The following is a 17483-nucleotide window of genomic DNA, read 5'->3' on the forward strand; positions in this document are numbered from 1 at the left end:
GAAATCATCACATCATCAGAACTAATAGAGCAAAGAGAATGATTGATCGATTCAATTACCTCGTTGGCAAGGCCATTTATGTCACACATGTACGATACGATTGACTAGGGAATGGTAGGGGTGGGAAATTTGATATATCAGACTAGTATGATGAGATCCATGATTTTTGATATATTCGTGTATGTACCGTTGAAATTCACAAGACTTCAACCGACCGGCTTTTACCACACCGAGGGAATCTATAACTATGAACACCAAAGAATAATCCGGGAATTCAACACCATGTAATGCGACCAAGACAACAAAGGTAGAAAAAACCAGGCGCAAATAAGAAACAGGAAAGAGAAACAATAGCAGGGACTTTCAATGATTATGGGACTGTGTATCGATAGAAGAGCCTATTCCCGAGCTCATGCGGCGACTTCCTGTTTCTGAGATGACTGAGAAGCTGTTTCAGGGATTTCGAGATTGGCCTCGTTCGTCTCAGGCTTCGATTTCGTAGGGGCAGGGATGGAGTTTGTACGAATCGGTCCCACACCGCTGGTAGCAGGGGACGCGGATTTCGGCCTTGAAGCACCACCAGCTGCTCGAGCGGTTTCGTTGTTCTCAATGGCGTTCTGGACAGCCTTGTTTCGTGTCTCTTCCTTGAAGAAAACTGATTTCCCCTTGAGGTTCAGGATCTCATCGACTTGGAGCGCAGCGGGCATGAGGTCGTCGAACCTCAAGATGTGGCAGAAATCGGCATAGTTCTTGGAGCCCTTTGCGTCCCTGAACTCTTTGTTCTTGCCCGGGATCATAACATTCAGTAGATACTTGGTGTTGCCGAAGCGATTCTCGGACTCGATACAGAACTTCAGGTAAGCGTGAACGACGTCTCTGAATGGAAGTAAACCCCCATCTGCTTCGCTCTGGAAACAGGAAGGATTCGTCTCGGCGGATGTTGCAATCATTGCTCCATCCACGCCAAACTCTTCCATCAAAGCCAGCGCCTGGTCACGGGAGGTCACATCGCCATTCATGAGGCATGCGACGCCTGCGTTGTGGCAGATGTCACGGATCATACGTAGCTGGTCGCGGATTGCTCTTTCGCGAGGACGCATGGGTGGTGTTCGACAATGGACTGTCAGGCCTGTAATACCTGTCTTGACAAGCCTTGAAACCAACGCCTCCGTAATCTCCGGCTTCTCAAGGATGCGGATCTTCACGGAGATACCAATTTGGTAGGGGTTTCCAACGTCGCGGACAAGTGCCTCCAGAATCGAAACCAGTTTATCAGGGGTCCGTAACAAGGCCGCACCCATACCGCCACTTGTACTGAATGGTTTCGGACATCCTGAGTTCACGTCGATCCCAGCAACATCACCAGCGACCATCTTGGCGGCTTGCACAGCGAGCTCGGGAGTGGCTGTACCGAGTTGGAAGATGAGTTTCCCTTTCTCTCGCACCGGATCGAGGCGGTAAATAACCGATTCCTGTGCTGCTGCTTCGGTGCGACCACCGTTCGAGGGCAGCCTCGTATATTCAATGCATCCGTTGCGGGGGTTCACGCGGCGAGTGGCACCGGCGAGCGCGCGATCAATCGTTTCGGGACCCCAGACCAGATCTGCACCGTATTTAAGGGCTGTAAGGCGAGAAGGTAATTCTCCTGACCGGACCATCGGCGCAAGGACTATTTTGCCACGATAGTCGACCCCGTTGGCGGGGATGGGCACACGAGGTGTTGTAGTGAGCGAAGTCATTGCGGAGCGGAGAAATCTAAGCATAGCATACTTCGAAGGAAAGGTGAATGACGATGGGGTTATCTGTCTGGTCGTGACTGACTCAGACGGTCCAGATATCGACTTCGTGGGTGTTTGTATAGTTAGTTATGGAGTAGTCCATCATCCTTGGAAGGCGGAGAGAAAAAGTCTATATCACGTGAAGATAGGCGATAAGTTAAAATTTTCCTCTTTTACCCGGGTATTGTGACGGGTATTGCATAACCGGGCGGTACCTGCCAAGTAAATAGAGGCGGAGTGCGGTAATCACGTCTATTGTGTAGAATGGACTGACACCTTGGTGATCTGTCCGAGCATATCTATTTTCCAGCTATTATCTGCGAGACTCGAATCTTCCCATCGAGAAGCCAATCCCACTAGTGCATTGGCAACCATATCCTAGTGTCTGACAAGCAGAATACGAAGGGGACCATGCACGTGACAGCCATGCTGATGGCGCCATTTCAGGCGTTCAGGCACCAGCGCCAAAAACCCTAAACTCAGATGGTATGTTTGTTAGATCTGAGGTCCCACTCCCGGCGAGACGAAGAGTAGGATTCGGTTATTGGATGTTCATATCAAGTGAGGCTGAATTTGTTGAACAAGACCGCCCTGGACTCTCTCAGAGGCAGCCCAGCAACCAAGAGTGGGAGCGGGACCAGGATAGTGGAGCAAATCCATAGGATTGATTGATTCACCGGGACGGCCATTGACAATGGAATTGACCAGGCTTCTTGAAACCACCCCTTTTGCCACACACACATCAAGATTTCTATATAGAAGAGACTTTAATCTCTATGGACTACTATTGTTGAGAGCTCACTAGAACAGCGACTGAACGTAAATCGAGGAATCTCTAAACCATATGGATGTATATAGATAGTGAAGATCATTGGCAGTGTGGGATAATCGTGACCCTCTTGGCAACAAACATAGCAACGAACCTCGGAATGGCTTCCCGGCGCCCATTTTCTTCCCGACAATTTCCACCTCCTTTAAATCTTCACAAGACAAGCCGAGCATAGAATTGCAATTGCACAGCAGAACCGCCGGTACTTATAGTTCCAATTGAGCCGACCGAGACGGGTTCTTGCAGCTTTCTTTTCCCGCAACCAATGTTCCTGGGGTCGTCATCCACCAGTCTCGTTTCAAGACTGCGCACAGCTCCATTAAACCGATTGTCCACCGCCTCTCCGATTGTCGCCCGCGTATCACGCACATCCGCAACGTTGGCTCCCCCCACTAAACAAGCCACCCCTCCTTCCTCTTCCTCTCCCTCTTCCCTCCTCTCTTCTTCTTCTTCTTCCTCTCCTTCATCTGCCGTTTTGTCTCCTTCATCCTTTTCTCCCTCCCCTCGAGTTGCTCACTCGGCTTCGTCCGTCACAACTCGTGCTGCTTTAATTTCTCGACACTTTTCTTCGCCCGCTATCCCGCCGCAGTCGCCCACCATGTCTTACACCGTTCGCAAGATCGGCCAGGCCAACACCCTGGAGCACCGTGTCTACATTGAGAAGGATGGCCAGCCTGTCTCTCCCTTCCACGACATCCCTCTCTACGCCAACGAGGAGCAGACTATCCTTAACATGGTCGTTGAGATCCCCCGCTGGACCAACGCCAAGCAGGAGGTATGGGGGCAGAAACACTCAGTATCGCAAAGTACGGGCGCTGATTACGTGTGAAGATCTCCAAGGAGGAGTTCCTCAACCCCATCAAGCAGGATGTCAAGAAGGGCAAGCTCCGTTACGTCCGTAACTGCTTCCCCCACAAGGGTTACCTCTGGAACTACGGTGCCTTCCCCCAGGTATGTTTCGCAACGCTAAAGATGCCGCATGGTTCGATCTGTTGACGGTCTGCTTTAGACCTGGGAGGACCCCAACACTGTCCACCCTGAGACCAAGGCCAAGGGTGACAACGACCCTCTCGATGTCTGCGAGATCGGTGAGCTTGTCGGCTACCCCGGTCAGGTTAAGCAGGTCAAGGTCCTTGGTGTGATGGCCCTTCTTGACGAGGAAGAGACCGACTGGAAGGTCATCGTCATCGACGTCCAAGACCCTCTGGCTGCTAAGCTTAACGACGTTGAGGATGTTGAGCGCCACCTGCCTGGCCTCCTCCGCGCCACCAACGAGTGGTTCCGTATCTACAAGATCCCCGATGGAAAGCCCGAGAACCAGTTCGCTTTCTCCGGCGAGTGCAAGAACAAGAAGTATGTTTAAATGGCCCACATATTTTGAAATTTGTATGATGTCTAATACGCTTATCAGGTACGCTCTCGATGTTATCCGCGAGTGCGCTGATGCTTGGGAGAAGCTCATGACTGGCAAGTCTCCCAAGGGCGAGATCAGCACGTAAGTATACATTCTCCTCCGTGGGAAGGCTAGACATGCTGACCAGATTCTATAGCGCTAACGTCACCGTTGCGAACTCCACCGACCGTGCTGACGCCGGCAAGGTTGCCGATATCCCTAAGGGCCAGAACCTCCCCCCTGCCCCTATTGATGGCAGCGTTGATAAGTGGTTCTTCATCTCTGGTGCTGCTGTGTAAATTGATACCAACGAAAGTAAATAAAAAGTTCCACAATTTTGGATTCAACCCATGGGCGAGTCCACGTAATTTTACCCGATCTCCTCGTTATTTTCGTTGTTTGTCTTGCCCGTATTACTATACAACCTCCGCTAAACATCAAAAGGATGTATTTGCGATGTTTTGTAGTTCGTAGATTTGACTCTCAAGCCATGTACCTCGCAAACTAAAGATTTACCTAATGCAAACAAGCACTTCTATAAATGCGGTATCCCTCAATGGCTAGGTAGTATATACACAACATAACGGTATCATAATGCTTTCGACGAGCTTTCCCGGTAACTCAACCGCTTCGCATCTGCAACGTAAAAGTACAAAAAGTCCCGATCTCCAAGCGCCATAGGCGGACCCTAAAATCAACCATGTTAATAATAACGGATATGCGTACAAGAAACTCGATTAACCCTTCAAGCTCTCCTCTCGCTCGATAGCCCGTCCCACGCGCGCAATTTCCTCAATGACATCGCCGATCTTCATCTGGCGCTTTCCGACCTCGATTTTGAGCTCCTTCCCTCCCTTGAAGCCCACCGTAACCTCGGGCTGTTCTGTCGAGACACGGGGGAGTTGCTTAACCTTGATATCGATGTGCGTAGCGCTGGATGCCGGGGCGGTATTGGGATTGCGAAGGATAGAAAGTAGAAGCCTGCAGGGGCGGGCGGACTTGGAGAACGGGTTGAAGCTTGTGCGGAGAGTGGTGATCGTCTGGACAGGAATAGTCATCTTGAACAATTGGACCTGATCTTGTTAGGCCGGAGAGCTTGAGTAATTGGAGATCTGCTGCATCGGATCAGTTGGGCGTCCTATAATTGATTGGTCGGATACTGACTATTGCGCGCGGCGTTGGCTTCTGAGTATAATGCTGACAGTAAGGGAGCTCTCGATGATGTGAATATCTTCGGTTTTGCAACGTCAATGATGGGAAATGACGGCGTATTTGCGGTTGTATATCAAACCCGAGAAAATTACCTCGACTTTCTCCAGGTATCGGGAAGCACAGGAATGTTTGGTGTTTGACGGAGATGCAAACATTGATTGGATGATCTTACGGTCGCGCACTTTGAAATTACCTGGCAGAATAATTTGAACAACTCGGTCGATTGCTCGTTGAATTGTGCATCTCTTACATAGCTTAGAGTTTAGGCGTCGTATCCAACCAAAGATCACTACTTTCGATTTTAAAAATTGCGTTACAATGTGTATAGCTTTAGTTTTCATCCGAGCTAATTCTCGATCAATAAATCCTATTCCTCATAGAGATATAATTATAAAACTATACCAGCGACGAAACCCTTTTCCACGGTCGGGATTCTCAAGGTCTGACCAGTGCGATCGTATAGACCGCCTTCCAAATTTAACACCGCCTTCCCTTTCAGATATAGTCAGTGGTTCTTGGACTGATGACGCTGCGGCCAGACTGGCCGTCTTGATGGAATTGTGTCTTCTACTGCTAGCATAACCTTTGCTTAATTGTGATATATTTGATTACCGTAGCGGGTGCAGTGCTACTAGAGGACTGGCTGAAATACATCCGATTATATGCATAGTTGGCCGCTAGAATCCCGCTCTCGATTCGTGAGATCAACCTTATCCAACACTACTGAATGATTACAACATCGCACTGCATGCTACTTTGAACATGTCTTCTTTATCCGCGCTTCAAGCTCGCCTAAAAGAGCTATCGACCTCTCTGGCGCAGATCCACCCTCTCGTGTCCCGATTACGGAACTTTACCACCGCCGTTGGACAAGGCGACGAAGCTCGATTAGAATTAGGGACGGAGATCCATAGTCTGCTGAAAGAGGCAGAGATGCAATTAGAGGTTTTGAGAGTTGATGTTGAAGCGTTAGAAACTGCCCCGGAAAGCAGACGGAAAGGTGTGGACAACGAGAAGGAGTTAGAGCGGGAACGGGTTGTTGCGCTGGCAGGTAGACTAGCGGAAGACTTGAAAAAGTGAGTGGGCTATATCGCATTGTCAGTGCTGTGCGACATGTACGGCGGCTATTCTTTTCTTCATGAAGCTAATAAGTTCATGACAGGACGAGAGGAGACTTCCGAAATGCGCAGTTACAAGCGAAGCGGAATGCGGAGATCGCGAAGCGCAAAGAGAGGGAATTACTATTTTCGAGATCACAGAGCGCTGAAAGGAAGAGAGAGTCCACTGAGAAGCTGACACAAGATGATGTTTTGCTCAATACGTCAAGTGATGTTACTGCGGCATTGCGGAGAACGCATCATCTGATGCAGGCAGAGTTATCTAGAAGTCAATTCGCACAAGAGACACTAGGTCTGTTTCCTCCTCTGCTGATATTTATCGCTCTGACTAATTCATATTACAGAGCAATCGACTGCTGCGCTTTCATCGCTCTCAGAGTCTTATACAGGCCTTGATACCCTTCTATCCTCGTCACGCAACCTTGTTGGTTCGCTCCTTCGCTCGCAAAAGTCCGACACCTGGTATCTTGAAACTGCGTTCTACATTCTAATCGGGACCATTGTATGGCTTCTGTTTCGCCGGATATTATACGGACCCATGTGGTGGCTTGTATGGTTGCCGATAAGGTTAGCGGCGAAGTTCGTATTCACCATCTTGGGCGCGGTTGGCCTATCCAGCAAAGCCGTTCAACCTTCTCCGTCTGCTATTCCGAGCGCAAGTTTAGCCCAAGAGGCAGTGGTCCCAAGTCTTGAAACCGAGGCAAATGTTCAAACCGCCGATGGCCAGGCTATCTGGGACATACCTCCAGTTGCGGAGGCAAAAGAAGATCGCATGATTGATCACATTGGTAACATGGTTGAGGATAATGAGGTGGGATCTAAAGAGGAGACAACGGAAGCGAATGAACAGCAGGAAGAGGAGGTTGATGAGACCAACATTGATGACATTTCACTAGAAGAAAAACAAAGACAAGCGGAGCTCCCTCGAAATACGAAGAAGAGGATGTATGAAGCTACCGAAGTACTAGAAAACAGGAAGGATGAGCTATAGGTACTAGCAAAAAATTTACGAATAATCAATGATTGCAATAACAACAACAATGCTGCATATATAGGATGATAATTGAAACATAGTCATTGCTCTACTATGGCTGGAGATGGCAGCCCCAAGAAAGATAGGAAGAAGCATTGAGTTGTTGTCTACCTCTAAAGCTTCATAGATCCATATTGTCTGACCAGACCAATAAAGGTCTTGGCATCAATAAATCGCGTTTATCACGTGGGGACGCGTTCCGACACGCTCATCCTCCGTCATTTCCAGGGAGCTTTACTGGGAGAAACTGGTATAATCGGTAACAACCAAATTGGCAGAACTAGATTTAGCCCCTTCAGATTTGGTCTTCGCCTCCGGGTAACATATCATGGCTGCCAACTTTTTCAACAATAAAGCCCGTGCTGCGGCCGCAGCATCGAGCAGTTCAAAGCAGAAGCCGACAGATGGAAAAGAGGAACATGCACAGCAACAGCCATGGGTTGAAAAATAGTATGTACTGTTCCAAGTGACTGTTACTTAAAGGATCTGGCTAACAATTTCTTTCAGCCGTCCTAAGACGCTAGATGATGTCGCAGCCCAAGACCATACAACAAACGTGCTCCAACGGACGTTACAAGCTTCCAACGTGTGTTAATTCCCTACTTGAGACAAGCGAATCAACCATTAACATAATTGGAAATAAAAACAGCTGCCTCATATGCTCTTCTACGGACCTCCCGGTACTGGAAAGACATCGACGATTCTCGCCCTCGCAAAATCCCTATTCGGACCTGCTCTGTATCGTTCACGTATCCTTGAGTTGAACGCTTCGGACGAACGTGGTATTGGCATTGTACGTGAGAAGGTCAAGGGCTTTGCGAGAGTACAACTCAGTCACCCTACGGGGGTCGACAAGTCATACTTCGAGAAATACCCATGTCCACCGTTCAAGATCATCATCCTTGATGAAGCAGATAGTATGACCCAGGATGCTCAATCTGCTCTTCGACGCACAATGGAAACCTATAGCAAGATCACACGTTTCTGTCTTGTTTGTAACTACGTCACCCGAATCATTGAACCACTGGCCAGTCGATGCAGCAAGTTCCGTTTCAAACCGCTGGATAACTCGGCTGCGGGCGATAGACTTGCACATATTGCAAAATTGGAGAACCTGGAGTTGGAGGATGGCGTCGTTGACAAATTGATTCAGTGCAGTGAGGGTGACTTGCGACGCGCAATCACATATATGCAAAGTGGAGCTAGGCTGGTAGGAGCTAGCGGAAACAGCGGTAAACAGGATGGAGAGGAAGACGCTCAGATGACAGATGCTAGTTCACAGGTGATTACTGTGAGGATGGTAGAGGAGATTGCTGGCGTGATCCCAGAGAGTGTTCTAGACCAGCTGATTCAAGCTATGCAACCAAAGAAGATCGGTTCCGCCTACGAGGCTGTGTCCAAGGTAACTACGGATATTGTTGCGGATGGGTGGAGTGCGACGCAACTGCTTGCACAGGTACGTTCTTATATGAACTTTTCCATCACGCGATGCTAACAATGGACAAGCTTTACCGCCGAGTGGTTTACAATGACGCCATTCCTGATATTCAGAAGAACAAGATCGTCATGGTTTTCTCCGAGATGGATAAGCGCTTGGTCGACGGTGCGGATGAACATCTGTCAATTTTGGACGTGGCTCTGAAGATCTCTTGTATCTTGGGCGGCGCCTAATGGCCAGATATTAAATGAGAGATAATCTCAATGGCCATCCATCTGTATATGTATGAGGATATCTCCCGCGAATCTACTCTAATCACACCATCCGACAGTAACCCTCTGTCGGACTCCCTCATTCGAGCTTATGGCCCTAATCCAGCGGTGGATTCAAGCTGTGAAGCCACCAGCGCACGGGCATAACAGAACATGGCTCGTCCTGATGTTTCAGCCGGACAGGTTTCCGCTGCTGGATGAGTAGCGCGGCCACAATTGGTTCTGTTCTCGGGCGCGAAGACCGAAGAGTTACGACTGTACGAGGCTTCATGAGATGGAAGGGATTGCCAACTGGTAGCCTATACCAAAATAATATACATGAACATCCATCCCACTGCTTGCACTTGTTCTAGAATGTCTATGATTACGTAGGAGGCGAAGGATGTGCCTGAGTGAAACCACGCCACGTGCGGCCCCGCTCGCCATTCTCTCCGAAGCGTCACCGGCAAATGAGCCAAGCCTTCAACGGTTTTGGAATGACTCTTTTTGTGTCAAAATTTGTAAACTTTCTTTTTTCGCAGCCCTTTAACTATCGCTTCTTCGCAGAGAACTAGAATTGCTAGAGTAGACACTCCAGATCGACCTTTCAGAAGCTGTTCGAACATACCCCGCAATGGCAGAATCACCCCGCTATTTGACCGGAGACGGTGAAGGAATCCGCGAGTTCATAGACAAGTTCGACGTAAGTATTGGCTCTATAGTTTTTTTTTTTTTTTTTTTTTTTTTTTTTTTTTTTTTTTTTTTTTGATCAATTGCAACCAGAAAAGTAACTAATAATCTCCCTCAGGTCTTTCTCTTTGACTGCGATGGTTGGTATCCCGAACCTTCAGTTTCGCATTCTTCCGGACCCTCGATATCTAGCCCAATGTGATAGCAATACTGAAAGTGACCATTGATACAGGCGTCCTCTGGTCTGGTGACCATACTTTCCCCGGAACAAACGAGACACTGGAGCTGTTGAGAAGCAGAGGTATGCAACCGACGGCCGAAACATTGAGAGACATATTCAAGCGCAAAGGCTGAACTGCATTGTCGCAACCAGGAAAGCAAGTCGTGTTCGTCACGAACAACAGCACCAAATCGCGGGCCGATTACCAGAAGAAACTCGACTCCCTCGGGATCCCAAGCACGACGGTAAACATCAGCCACACCCAGGAGCCCACCCACAAAGCAGACGATGGCTGACAACAAGAACAGGAAGAGATCTTCTCCTCCTCATACAGCGCCTCGATCTACATCTCCCGCATCCTCCAGCTCCCAGAGAACAAGCGTAAAGTGTTTGTGTTGGGTGAAACCGGTATCGAGCAGGAGCTGCGCTCAGAGAATGTCCCCTTCATCGGCGGTACTGATCCCGCGTATCGTCGGGACATAACGCCTGAGGACTATAAGCGCATTGCTGCGGGAGATCCGGAGTTGCTGGATCCTGAAGTCGGGGTGGTCTTGGTGGGACTGGACTTCCATATCAATTACCTCAAGCTGTCGTTGGCGTTTCACTATGTTCGTCGGGGTGCTGTCTTCCTTGCGACGAATATCGATTCTACTCTCCCCAATTCGGGGACCTTTTTCCCTGGCGCTGGCTCTGTGAGCGCGCCTTTGATTATGGCCTTGGGCAAGGAGCCGGTCTCGTTGGGTAAGCCCAATCAGGCGATGATGGATGCCATCGAGGGGAAATTCAAGTTTGATCGGAGCCGTGCGTGCATGGTCGGTGACCGTGCGAACACTGATATTCGGTTCGGTCTGGAAGGGAAGCTTGGAGGTACATTGGGAGTCCTTACTGGTGTCAGCAGTAAGGAGGACTTCGAGACGGGGCCTACTAGGCCTCTGGCATATCTTGATAAGCTTTCAGATCTTTTGGGATCGAACTGATGATAGATTAAAGTTAGAGTGCTAGACAAGAGAGAGAGGGATATACATTGTCGATAGATATAGTTAGGGAAACCACATAGATACATAGAAGTTTGTTCGCCGTACAGGCAAAGATTTAGAGCTTAACCAGAACCTTGTGCTCAGTTATCAGAGCAGTTATCTTCAGATAATCATGACTGCGGCTCATCGCTGGGATCTGGAGTCTCGCAAGTCGACTCATGCCTCAGAAACCCCTTCAGCTTCCACAGCGCCAACATCGCATTAACCGTGATCGGGTCATTCGGTCTAAAATACAAAGCTGGACTCTGGAAACGCGGATCATAACCCCAGATCTCCTCTAGCTCCTTCTCAGAGAAGAGCTGCGCAAGTTCAAACACAGGTACCTTAGATGGGAGATGCGGTAACATAAGATATTCAGGGAGTGTTCCCACAGTATTGGATGTTGCTTTATCTTGTGAGACTGATTCAATCACCCCCGTCTGGCTGTTGATCAGAGTGCCCATGACCAACACCGCACCGCATTCCATGCGCGGGAAGGGTTTCACACCCCTCAACTCTTTCAGAATAGCTGCCTCGGAGTACTCATTAAGGTCGATAGCCGTCCAGACGCGGTTGGTAGCATCCAATCTTTTATACTTAATACAGGCGTGTTTAAGCTGCTTGACCACATCCGCCCTCATTCTTGATAGCACAAAGTTAGGCATATCTTCGCGCCAAATGATCTGTTTCTCTTCCCTAACAGTAAAAGGCCCGTGTGGATGTTTCCACCGATAGGGGAATAGGCGCGCAACAGGCGATCTCGTCCCGTACACGTGCGACGCCAAAACTGAGTTCAATTTTTTCAACAGCGGGAGACGGTCCACGAGTCGTAGCGTAAGGTGTCGAATACTATTGTCCATATAAGGTATCGGCAGAGATGTACCACCGGCAGCTCGCCGCGCTCTATGGTCCGCAGCAGCTGCGGCCACTTCATCTTTGAGTAGTCCCAGGGGCATGAACCATAGGCCGTCGGATTTCGGCCGTTTAAGCATCCCCCAGTCGCTCAGAAGGGCCCGAGGAATGCGTGTCCCTGTTGCGGAGCACATTCGAGGAGGTGAGGCGAGGGCCATTGCCCAGGGGTTCCGGCGGAGGTCCTCCAGGTCTTCAGGTTTTGCGGCCCGTTTCTTGTGTTTCTTCTCGAGGTTGGGGTGCACGGTCTTCATGAGGGGTGATTGAGGGAGAGTTTGCGAGAGTCGAGGCTCCTCTGTTTCACTAGCCGTGAACTCCGCGTCATCATGTTGACCCGGTTCCTTTGGATATTCGGGGTGTTGGAATTGTGATCCGTCCAGAGTGTTTGGGTCGTCGATCGCCCGTCTCGAGATGGTTCTTCGGCCATTGAGTTCCGAAGAGGACAAGAAAAGCCGTTGAAAGACCCTCAGGCGCCATGAGGCGTACGAAATCCGGCCGTGAAGGCACTCCATGGTGTGCTTCGCGAAAAAGGGCAGATCAGATAAGTGAGAGCGAGAGTTGGCTACCCTTCCAAACCCAACGAAACTAAACTCCACAATCCGCGGCGCTAAACCGTATCCATGCTGTTCGAGCTCCGAAGCTTGGCGGCGGCCCTTCTGCTCTGATGCGATCGGAGTCCGGTCGTCTTCACTTCCATTCTTTCCTTGATTGTGACAAAGCTCTGTCTGTCAGCAGGCACTTTTCTCACAATGAACCCTGCACGTTCGTTACAGCGACTCAGTCGCTTCTTTCCGCGTTCCTCTATCCTCCCGGTGTTATCGCGGAGTTTCACCAGCTCTGTTCCGTCACTATCAAAGGGCACTCCGCCGCGGGGCTGGACTCCCACGCCATTTGTAACAGAGACAGTAGTGAGTTCCTTTGACCTCACCTGCTCATACCGCAGTAAAGTCTGACTAACTATATCTCAGGGAGGAGGCTGGCACACATGTACGTCAACGTCAAAGCAGAAAACCAGCAGTATTAACCACATCACATAGATGATATCTTCTCCCGACTTCTGAAGGTACCAATGCGAGAGTTCACACGCCACGCCACCCCAGAAACGACCACACACTGATCAGTCTCCCTAGGAACGCATAATATGTCTCAACGGCGAAGTAGACGAAACCATGTCGGCGTCTATCGTCGCCCAACTCCTCTTCCTGGAAGCCGATAACCCCCAGAAGCCGATTCACTTGTATATCAACTCCCCTGGAGGCTCGGTCACAGCGGGTCCGTGTTTCCCATTCCCGAGCAGCCTCTACATTATGGATTTCCTATAGTGCTGGATGATATAGCATTGGTCTAACGGTTGGACAGGTCTCGCCATCTACGATACAATGACCTATATTGCCTCCCCCGTGAGCACCATCTGCGTTGGCCAGGCCGCGTCGATGGGCTCCCTTCTTCTTTGCGGCGGTCACCCCGGCAAACGTTACTGTCTGCCCCATTCGTCGATCATGATACACCAGCCGTCGGGCGGGTACTTTGGACAGGCGACGGACATTGCGATTCATGCAAAGGAGATCCTGCGGGTTCGGGAGCAGCTGAATAAGATCTATAAGCGTCACTTGACGGGGAAGAAGGAGTTGTCGCTGGAGGAGATTGAGAAACTTATGGAGAGAGATTATTTCATGGGGGCTGGGGAGGCGTTGGAGATGGGTATTGTCGATGAGATTCTGGACCGCAGGGTTAGGTCGACAGAGGAAGGGGGTGAAGGGGATGGGAAGCCACCGACTCCTTAGAGGTTTTCTTTCTTCGTTTTCTTGTTTGGTGAATGGCATACATACCCTTGTTGCTATGTAATATTATCATGACTTGTTATGGATTTCGTTGTCTTCGATACTATGTTCAAGTGTGGATCTGATTGTGTCTGATGCCTTCCGATTCGTTATAATCGTATAGCGCTTTTGACAGACACTCTAACCTAGATGCTACTAGGTGTATACATTGCAAGAGAATTGGAACGTCAGGTTCAGAACTGGTTATATATCGATATAATATTTACACATGTTACAGCCAGTATGGACCCAAGGTCAATACGTACAAGATAAAAGGAGTAACCCGGATCATGTCGCTACTCTCTCAAGGCGTCCCTCGGAGTTGACCTGCAATCCAAAGCGTTCTCGAAGAAAAGTAGCTGTCTGGTCGGAGGGCATATAAGCAGAAGTTCGCCTTGCCACAGCCGGACTATAACGCCATTGATCCCGGATGATATTAAAGATACCGAGGTCCATGATCACTGCCTCCCCTGACGCAAAAGCATCCATGGCGTGGCTATTCCTGGCACCAGATATACGTCCGCCTTCTGAAGGATCTGCCAGCAGCTCCGTTCGCTCCAGTTGCTCGTCCGTACTAAGATCCATATGTTCATCGCGTGGACGTATCTCACTAAGCTCTATGCCATCGCCAGAGGGTTGAGCCGAGCTGCTCCGGAGAACGCCGCGCTCCTCGGAATCATGATCCTGATCGCTGGGTGTCTCTATTACACCTGGTATCGTGGATACGGGCGCAGTCGCTTCAGTCGTCTTCACCCGTTCCACAATCAGACCTAGCATCACCAGGTCGAGGAACAGCACAAGCAAGTCCGACAGTAGAAGCCGGGCTACCGAGACGGGAGCTTTTTGTCCAATAAAGTCTATCAACAATCCCCCATGTAGATAGCCTCTCGTTGCTTCTCCAGCCTCCGGCTGACCGAAAAACTTGTGGTGAATCATACAGAATACATTACTGGCGAAGATGGCCCCGATGAAAGGTTGATTCCGCGTGGGGTCAAATGGAGGTGCCTTGGGAGTGAAGAATATCAGCTGCACAATAGCCCGGAGTGCGAAAAGTATGATTGAGCAACTACGGAGGCAGAACCCAGTCAGCATCTGCTTCACTTGGCGGGCTTGCCCGAAGGGACGTCTGCAGTCCAACAGCTTGGCGGGACTCACTCCATGTAATACAGTGCGGATAGCTGGCAGTAAATCAAGATATCGAGATCGCGGAGTAAGCGATCGATGAACGCGACTTTCGCTGCTGACTGCAGTTTCTTGAAGCGGCCATCATCACCAGATTGCGGCCCCGTGAGGTCCGCGACGCTTCCATGCGGGATGCCGGATACGTCAGCGATGTATTCCGCATCTCGATAGACATCCGGAGTTGTCATAGGGGGTCATGAGGGCATGAATGGCATCTACATGAACTGATGGTTTGAACGAACAGGTAGAGGCCGCCACTGCAGACCTGAAGAGGGTGAGGTGCTACTATCCTCGAGGTGGACTGTGATGGTCGGGGAGAGGATAATGGGGAGTCATGTGCGCGGGCCTTTCTCGGTCCGAAGGCCCCAGCTCCCCCAAATTCCAGATGGAGCTCCAGTCACTTAACGCTCCACATAGCGACTCCGCTCAGTAGCTTTGGTGATGATCGCATAGCCCTTTGTCATGGTTGCCTATGTCAAAGCCTCTGACACCTCCATGATTTTATTTTTGCGGGACCTCTCACCATATAATAATGTTCTTACTTTTGATGAATGTTTGATTGACTTTATCGATGGTCTGACATCAACGGAATTTCTGAGCACTATAGATAGTGAATACTCTATAGATACCTATCTACATAAGTAACCAACGCTTCAATCAACAAAGATCGTCTTTGACGTGTTCGCGTAGTGCTTGAAGAAGCTAGTGAACAACCGAATAGAATGTCCAACATCATATGTACCACCAGTTTCCCGGATACTGTGCATGCTCAGCTGTGGGTTACCCAAGTCCAGCGTGCGAGCACCGAGTGCAGCGGACAACATTGGGCCAATTGTGCTTCCACAGCTGGAGTCGTTGCGAACGACGAAAAGCTGGAGAGGGACGCCTTCCCCACCGTCTTCTGCTGCCTTGCGTGCAATCTCCTGAAGTAGGACAATGCCAGGGGAGTTCGTCGCGTAGCGAGCATTGGCGTTAATCTTGATCACAGGACCCTTGTTGATCTCCGGTCGGTGATCATTCTCGTACTTGGCAGCGTAGTTAGGATGAATAGCATGAGCCATGTCCGCAGAAAGGAGGAACGAAGTCGACAGAGTCTCTTCATAGGCGGTAGCCAAGTCATCATTGCCAGACGTGGAAGAAGGCAGAACAGACAGGCGACGGATAATTGCCGGAAGCACATTAGAGTCAGCTCCCTGCGCGGTACGGCTGCCGATCTCTTCGTGATCGAATAGCGCAATGAGACGAATGGATGGTTCATCGTCCAGCGCCGACGCATCGGCAACGGAGTCGATCAGTCCAACAGTGGCACAGAACGAGCTGTTCAGGTTATCCAGGCGGGGCGAGAAGACGAATTCTTCCAGCAAGCCACCAAGGCAAGACTTCTGAGTGTCGAACAAGATCATCTCAAAGTCCAAGATGTCGGCTGGCTCAACTTCTGCTTCAGCAGCAATAAGCTCCACCAAGTAGGGGTGATGACGCTCGGTCACTGATTTTAGTGGAGAGAAGTCTCCTTTCTCTGTTTCGCCATTTTCCGCGGCCTTTTCACCGGTGGCAGTGGAATTGGCAGTGCGGTTGAGCTCAGCAGCGACAAGGCCTGCGATAGGGAACAATTGGGTCTCCTTATTGAAAGCAAAAGTCTCCTGGCGATCAAGGTGGATAGCCAAGGTTGGGATCCGGAGAACTACGAAATATGTCAGTCACATATCTTCCAAGTCAATGTTACGTAGAGCCCATACTCGGCCGGTCGATTTTGACCAACTTCTGCACAATGGAGCCGTCACCAGTCCGTACCATAGCACGACCTGCGACACCCAAGTCACGGTCAAACCCTAGATCTCATTAGTATGCAACGCACGGAAAGAGGGTAGACAACTTCGTTACATGTGTGCCAAATGCCACCTCCGTATGTCTCTACGCCAACTTGGACGAACCCTTCGCCGCGCTTGTTGCTGACAGGCTTAATTCTCAACACAGGAGAGTCCGTGTGGGCACCGATCATAGAAATCGGGTTTCCAGGCTAGTTATCATGAGTAAATATTGTCTTTTCAGTCTTGAAGAAGGGAAGCTGGATATGTGCGGGGGGTTCTGTGTATGTACCTTCCATTTCTTACCGATGGCGAAAGCCACAATGGTTGAGCTGTTACGGGTCAAGTAATACTTTCCACCGGGACGGCAAGTGGAAGACCAAGAATCTTTCTCCTGGAGGCACAGTTAGTATTTTCGGCAACACTGGGATGGAATCACATACCTTGATCTCCTGGAAGCCAGCCTTCGACAGAAGTTCCTTTGCTGATTGGACAGCGTGGAAGGCTGAATTTGACCCGAGTTAGACCAGTCACTGGACCAAGAATGCGAATCACAAGGGGGCTAGTTACGGGTGGGGGAGGCATTGACAAAGGACAAGAAGTCCAGAGCCGGCTGCTTCAGATTTTGGGCGAGTTTCGAAGTCATTTTTGGGTACCCCGCGAGCTAGATCCAGGTCCGTCGTAGTTGTTTTGGTTGGAGACGAAATTGCGGAGACAGCGAGAGTTTCTCATGGCATGAGATCATGGCTGGTCTTGGCGGTAAGGCACTAAGCTTCGGTTTATGGGGCC

The 17483-nt window shown here is 49.9% G+C and overlaps 9 protein-coding genes across 9 annotated transcripts; 4 read left to right on the forward strand and 5 right to left on the reverse strand.

Annotated features, from left to right (window-relative positions):
* Positions 1–349: 349 nt before the first annotated feature.
* On the reverse strand, positions 350–2141 carry BDV37DRAFT_30686 (tRNA-dihydrouridine(20) synthase (NAD(+))). The gene has a single exon (XM_032090410.1). The coding sequence runs from the start codon at positions 1761–1763 to the stop codon at positions 411–413; it is 1353 nt and encodes a 450-aa protein (XP_031944600.1). The 5' UTR covers positions 1764–2141; the 3' UTR covers positions 350–410.
* A 264-nt stretch (positions 2142–2405) lies between these two features.
* ipp1 (inorganic diphosphatase IPP1) lies at positions 2406–4373 on the forward strand. The gene is made up of 5 exons (XM_032081180.1): positions 2406–3382; positions 3439–3558; positions 3617–3960; positions 4019–4102; positions 4158–4373. Exons 1-5 carry the CDS (start codon positions 2873–2875, stop codon positions 4297–4299), a joined length of 1200 nt encoding a protein of 399 aa, XP_031944601.1. The 5' UTR covers positions 2406–2872; the 3' UTR covers positions 4300–4373.
* A 13-nt stretch (positions 4374–4386) lies between these two features.
* On the reverse strand, positions 4387–5321 carry BDV37DRAFT_241446 (mitochondrial 54S ribosomal mL53 domain-containing protein). Its single transcript, XM_032081181.1, has 2 exons — positions 5165–5321; positions 4387–5115 (listed from the first exon to the last, which is right to left on the reverse strand). The coding sequence occupies exon 2, from the start codon at positions 5056–5058 to the stop codon at positions 4738–4740; it is 321 nt and encodes a 106-aa protein (XP_031944602.1). The 5' UTR covers positions 5059–5115; positions 5165–5321; the 3' UTR covers positions 4387–4737.
* A 653-nt stretch (positions 5322–5974) lies between these two features.
* On the forward strand, positions 5975–9034 carry BDV37DRAFT_269382 (putative protein transport membrane glycoprotein Sec20; the record flags this gene model as incomplete). The annotated part of the gene is made up of 9 exons (XM_032084356.1): positions 5975–6288; positions 6375–6622; positions 6675–7141; positions 7190–7275; positions 7663–7667; positions 7720–7813; positions 7871–7949; positions 8013–8819; positions 8870–9034. 9 exons carry the CDS (start codon positions 5975–5977, stop codon positions 9032–9034), a joined length of 2265 nt encoding a protein of 754 aa, XP_031944603.1.
* A 481-nt stretch (positions 9035–9515) lies between these two features.
* Positions 9516–11024, forward strand: BDV37DRAFT_30720 (4-nitrophenylphosphatase). The gene is made up of 5 exons (XM_032090411.1): positions 9516–9755; positions 9861–9882; positions 9975–10043; positions 10116–10207; positions 10271–11024. Exons 1-5 carry the CDS (start codon positions 9687–9689, stop codon positions 10937–10939), a joined length of 921 nt encoding a protein of 306 aa, XP_031944604.1. The 5' UTR covers positions 9516–9686; the 3' UTR covers positions 10940–11024.
* On the reverse strand, positions 11025–12495 carry BDV37DRAFT_30721 (uncharacterized protein). Its single transcript, XM_032090412.1, has one exon. The coding sequence runs from the start codon at positions 12397–12399 to the stop codon at positions 11110–11112; it is 1290 nt and encodes a 429-aa protein (XP_031944605.1). The 5' UTR covers positions 12400–12495; the 3' UTR covers positions 11025–11109.
* A 5-nt stretch (positions 12496–12500) lies between these two features.
* BDV37DRAFT_30771 (ATP-dependent Clp protease proteolytic subunit) lies at positions 12501–13833 on the forward strand. Its single transcript, XM_032090413.1, has 5 exons — positions 12501–12795; positions 12856–12874; positions 12925–12950; positions 13018–13159; positions 13247–13833. The coding sequence occupies exons 1-5, from the start codon at positions 12637–12639 to the stop codon at positions 13669–13671; spliced, it is 771 nt and encodes a 256-aa protein (XP_031944606.1). The 5' UTR covers positions 12501–12636; the 3' UTR covers positions 13672–13833.
* Positions 13834–13995: 162 nt separating this feature from the next.
* BDV37DRAFT_280197 (DSC4 family protein) lies at positions 13996–15077 on the reverse strand (the record flags this gene model as incomplete). The annotated part of the gene is made up of 2 exons (XM_032086508.1): positions 13996–14773; positions 14863–15077. The coding sequence occupies 2 exons, from the start codon at positions 15075–15077 to the stop codon at positions 13996–13998; spliced, it is 993 nt and encodes a 330-aa protein (XP_031944607.1).
* Positions 15078–15542: 465 nt separating this feature from the next.
* On the reverse strand, positions 15543–17340 carry BDV37DRAFT_280198 (M18 family aminopeptidase; the record flags this gene model as incomplete). Its single annotated transcript, XM_032086509.1, has 6 exons — positions 15543–16570; positions 16626–16718; positions 16771–16906; positions 16987–17088; positions 17138–17199; positions 17265–17340. 6 exons carry the CDS (start codon positions 17338–17340, stop codon positions 15543–15545), a joined length of 1497 nt encoding a protein of 498 aa, XP_031944608.1.
* Between the last annotated feature and the right edge of the window lie 143 nt (positions 17341–17483).

This window comes from Aspergillus pseudonomiae (genome assembly GCF_009193645.1).
Source record: "Aspergillus pseudonomiae strain CBS 119388 unplaced genomic scaffold BDV37scaffold_12, whole genome shotgun sequence".
In the NCBI taxonomy this organism is placed as follows: domain Eukaryota; kingdom Fungi; phylum Ascomycota; class Eurotiomycetes; order Eurotiales; family Aspergillaceae; genus Aspergillus; species Aspergillus pseudonomiae.

Excerpts from the sequence above, each read along its gene's own strand:
- BDV37DRAFT_241446 (XM_032081181.1), bottom strand. The coding sequence starts at position 5,058 with ATGACTATTCCTGTCCAGACGATCACCACTCTCCGCACAAGCTTCAAC.
- BDV37DRAFT_30771 (XM_032090413.1), top strand. The coding sequence starts at position 12,637 with ATGAACCCTGCACGTTCGTTACAGCGACTCAGTCGCTTCTTTCCGCGT. Across the intron at positions 12,951-13,017 it reads TCTTCTCCCGACTTCTGAAG|GAACGCATAATATGTCTCAA; the intron begins GTACCAATGCGA and ends CAGTCTCCCTAG. Across the intron at positions 13,160-13,246 it reads TGGAGGCTCGGTCACAGCGG|GTCTCGCCATCTACGATACA; the intron begins GTCCGTGTTTCC and ends ACGGTTGGACAG.
- BDV37DRAFT_30721 (XM_032090412.1), bottom strand. The coding sequence starts at position 12,399 with ATGGAGTGCCTTCACGGCCGGATTTCGTACGCCTCATGGCGCCTGAGG.
- BDV37DRAFT_30720 (XM_032090411.1), top strand. The coding sequence starts at position 9,687 with ATGGCAGAATCACCCCGCTATTTGACCGGAGACGGTGAAGGAATCCGC. Across the intron at positions 9,756-9,860 it reads AGTTCATAGACAAGTTCGAC|GTCTTTCTCTTTGACTGCGA; the intron begins GTAAGTATTGGC and ends AATCTCCCTCAG. Across the intron at positions 10,208-10,270 it reads TCGGGATCCCAAGCACGACG|GAAGAGATCTTCTCCTCCTC; the intron begins GTAAACATCAGC and ends CAACAAGAACAG.
- BDV37DRAFT_30686 (XM_032090410.1), bottom strand. The coding sequence starts at position 1,763 with ATGCTTAGATTTCTCCGCTCCGCAATGACTTCGCTCACTACAACACCT.
- ipp1 (XM_032081180.1), top strand. The coding sequence starts at position 2,873 with ATGTTCCTGGGGTCGTCATCCACCAGTCTCGTTTCAAGACTGCGCACA. Across the intron at positions 3,383-3,438 it reads GGACCAACGCCAAGCAGGAG|ATCTCCAAGGAGGAGTTCCT; the intron begins GTATGGGGGCAG and ends TTACGTGTGAAG. Across the intron at positions 3,961-4,018 it reads GGCGAGTGCAAGAACAAGAA|GTACGCTCTCGATGTTATCC; the intron begins GTATGTTTAAAT and ends TACGCTTATCAG.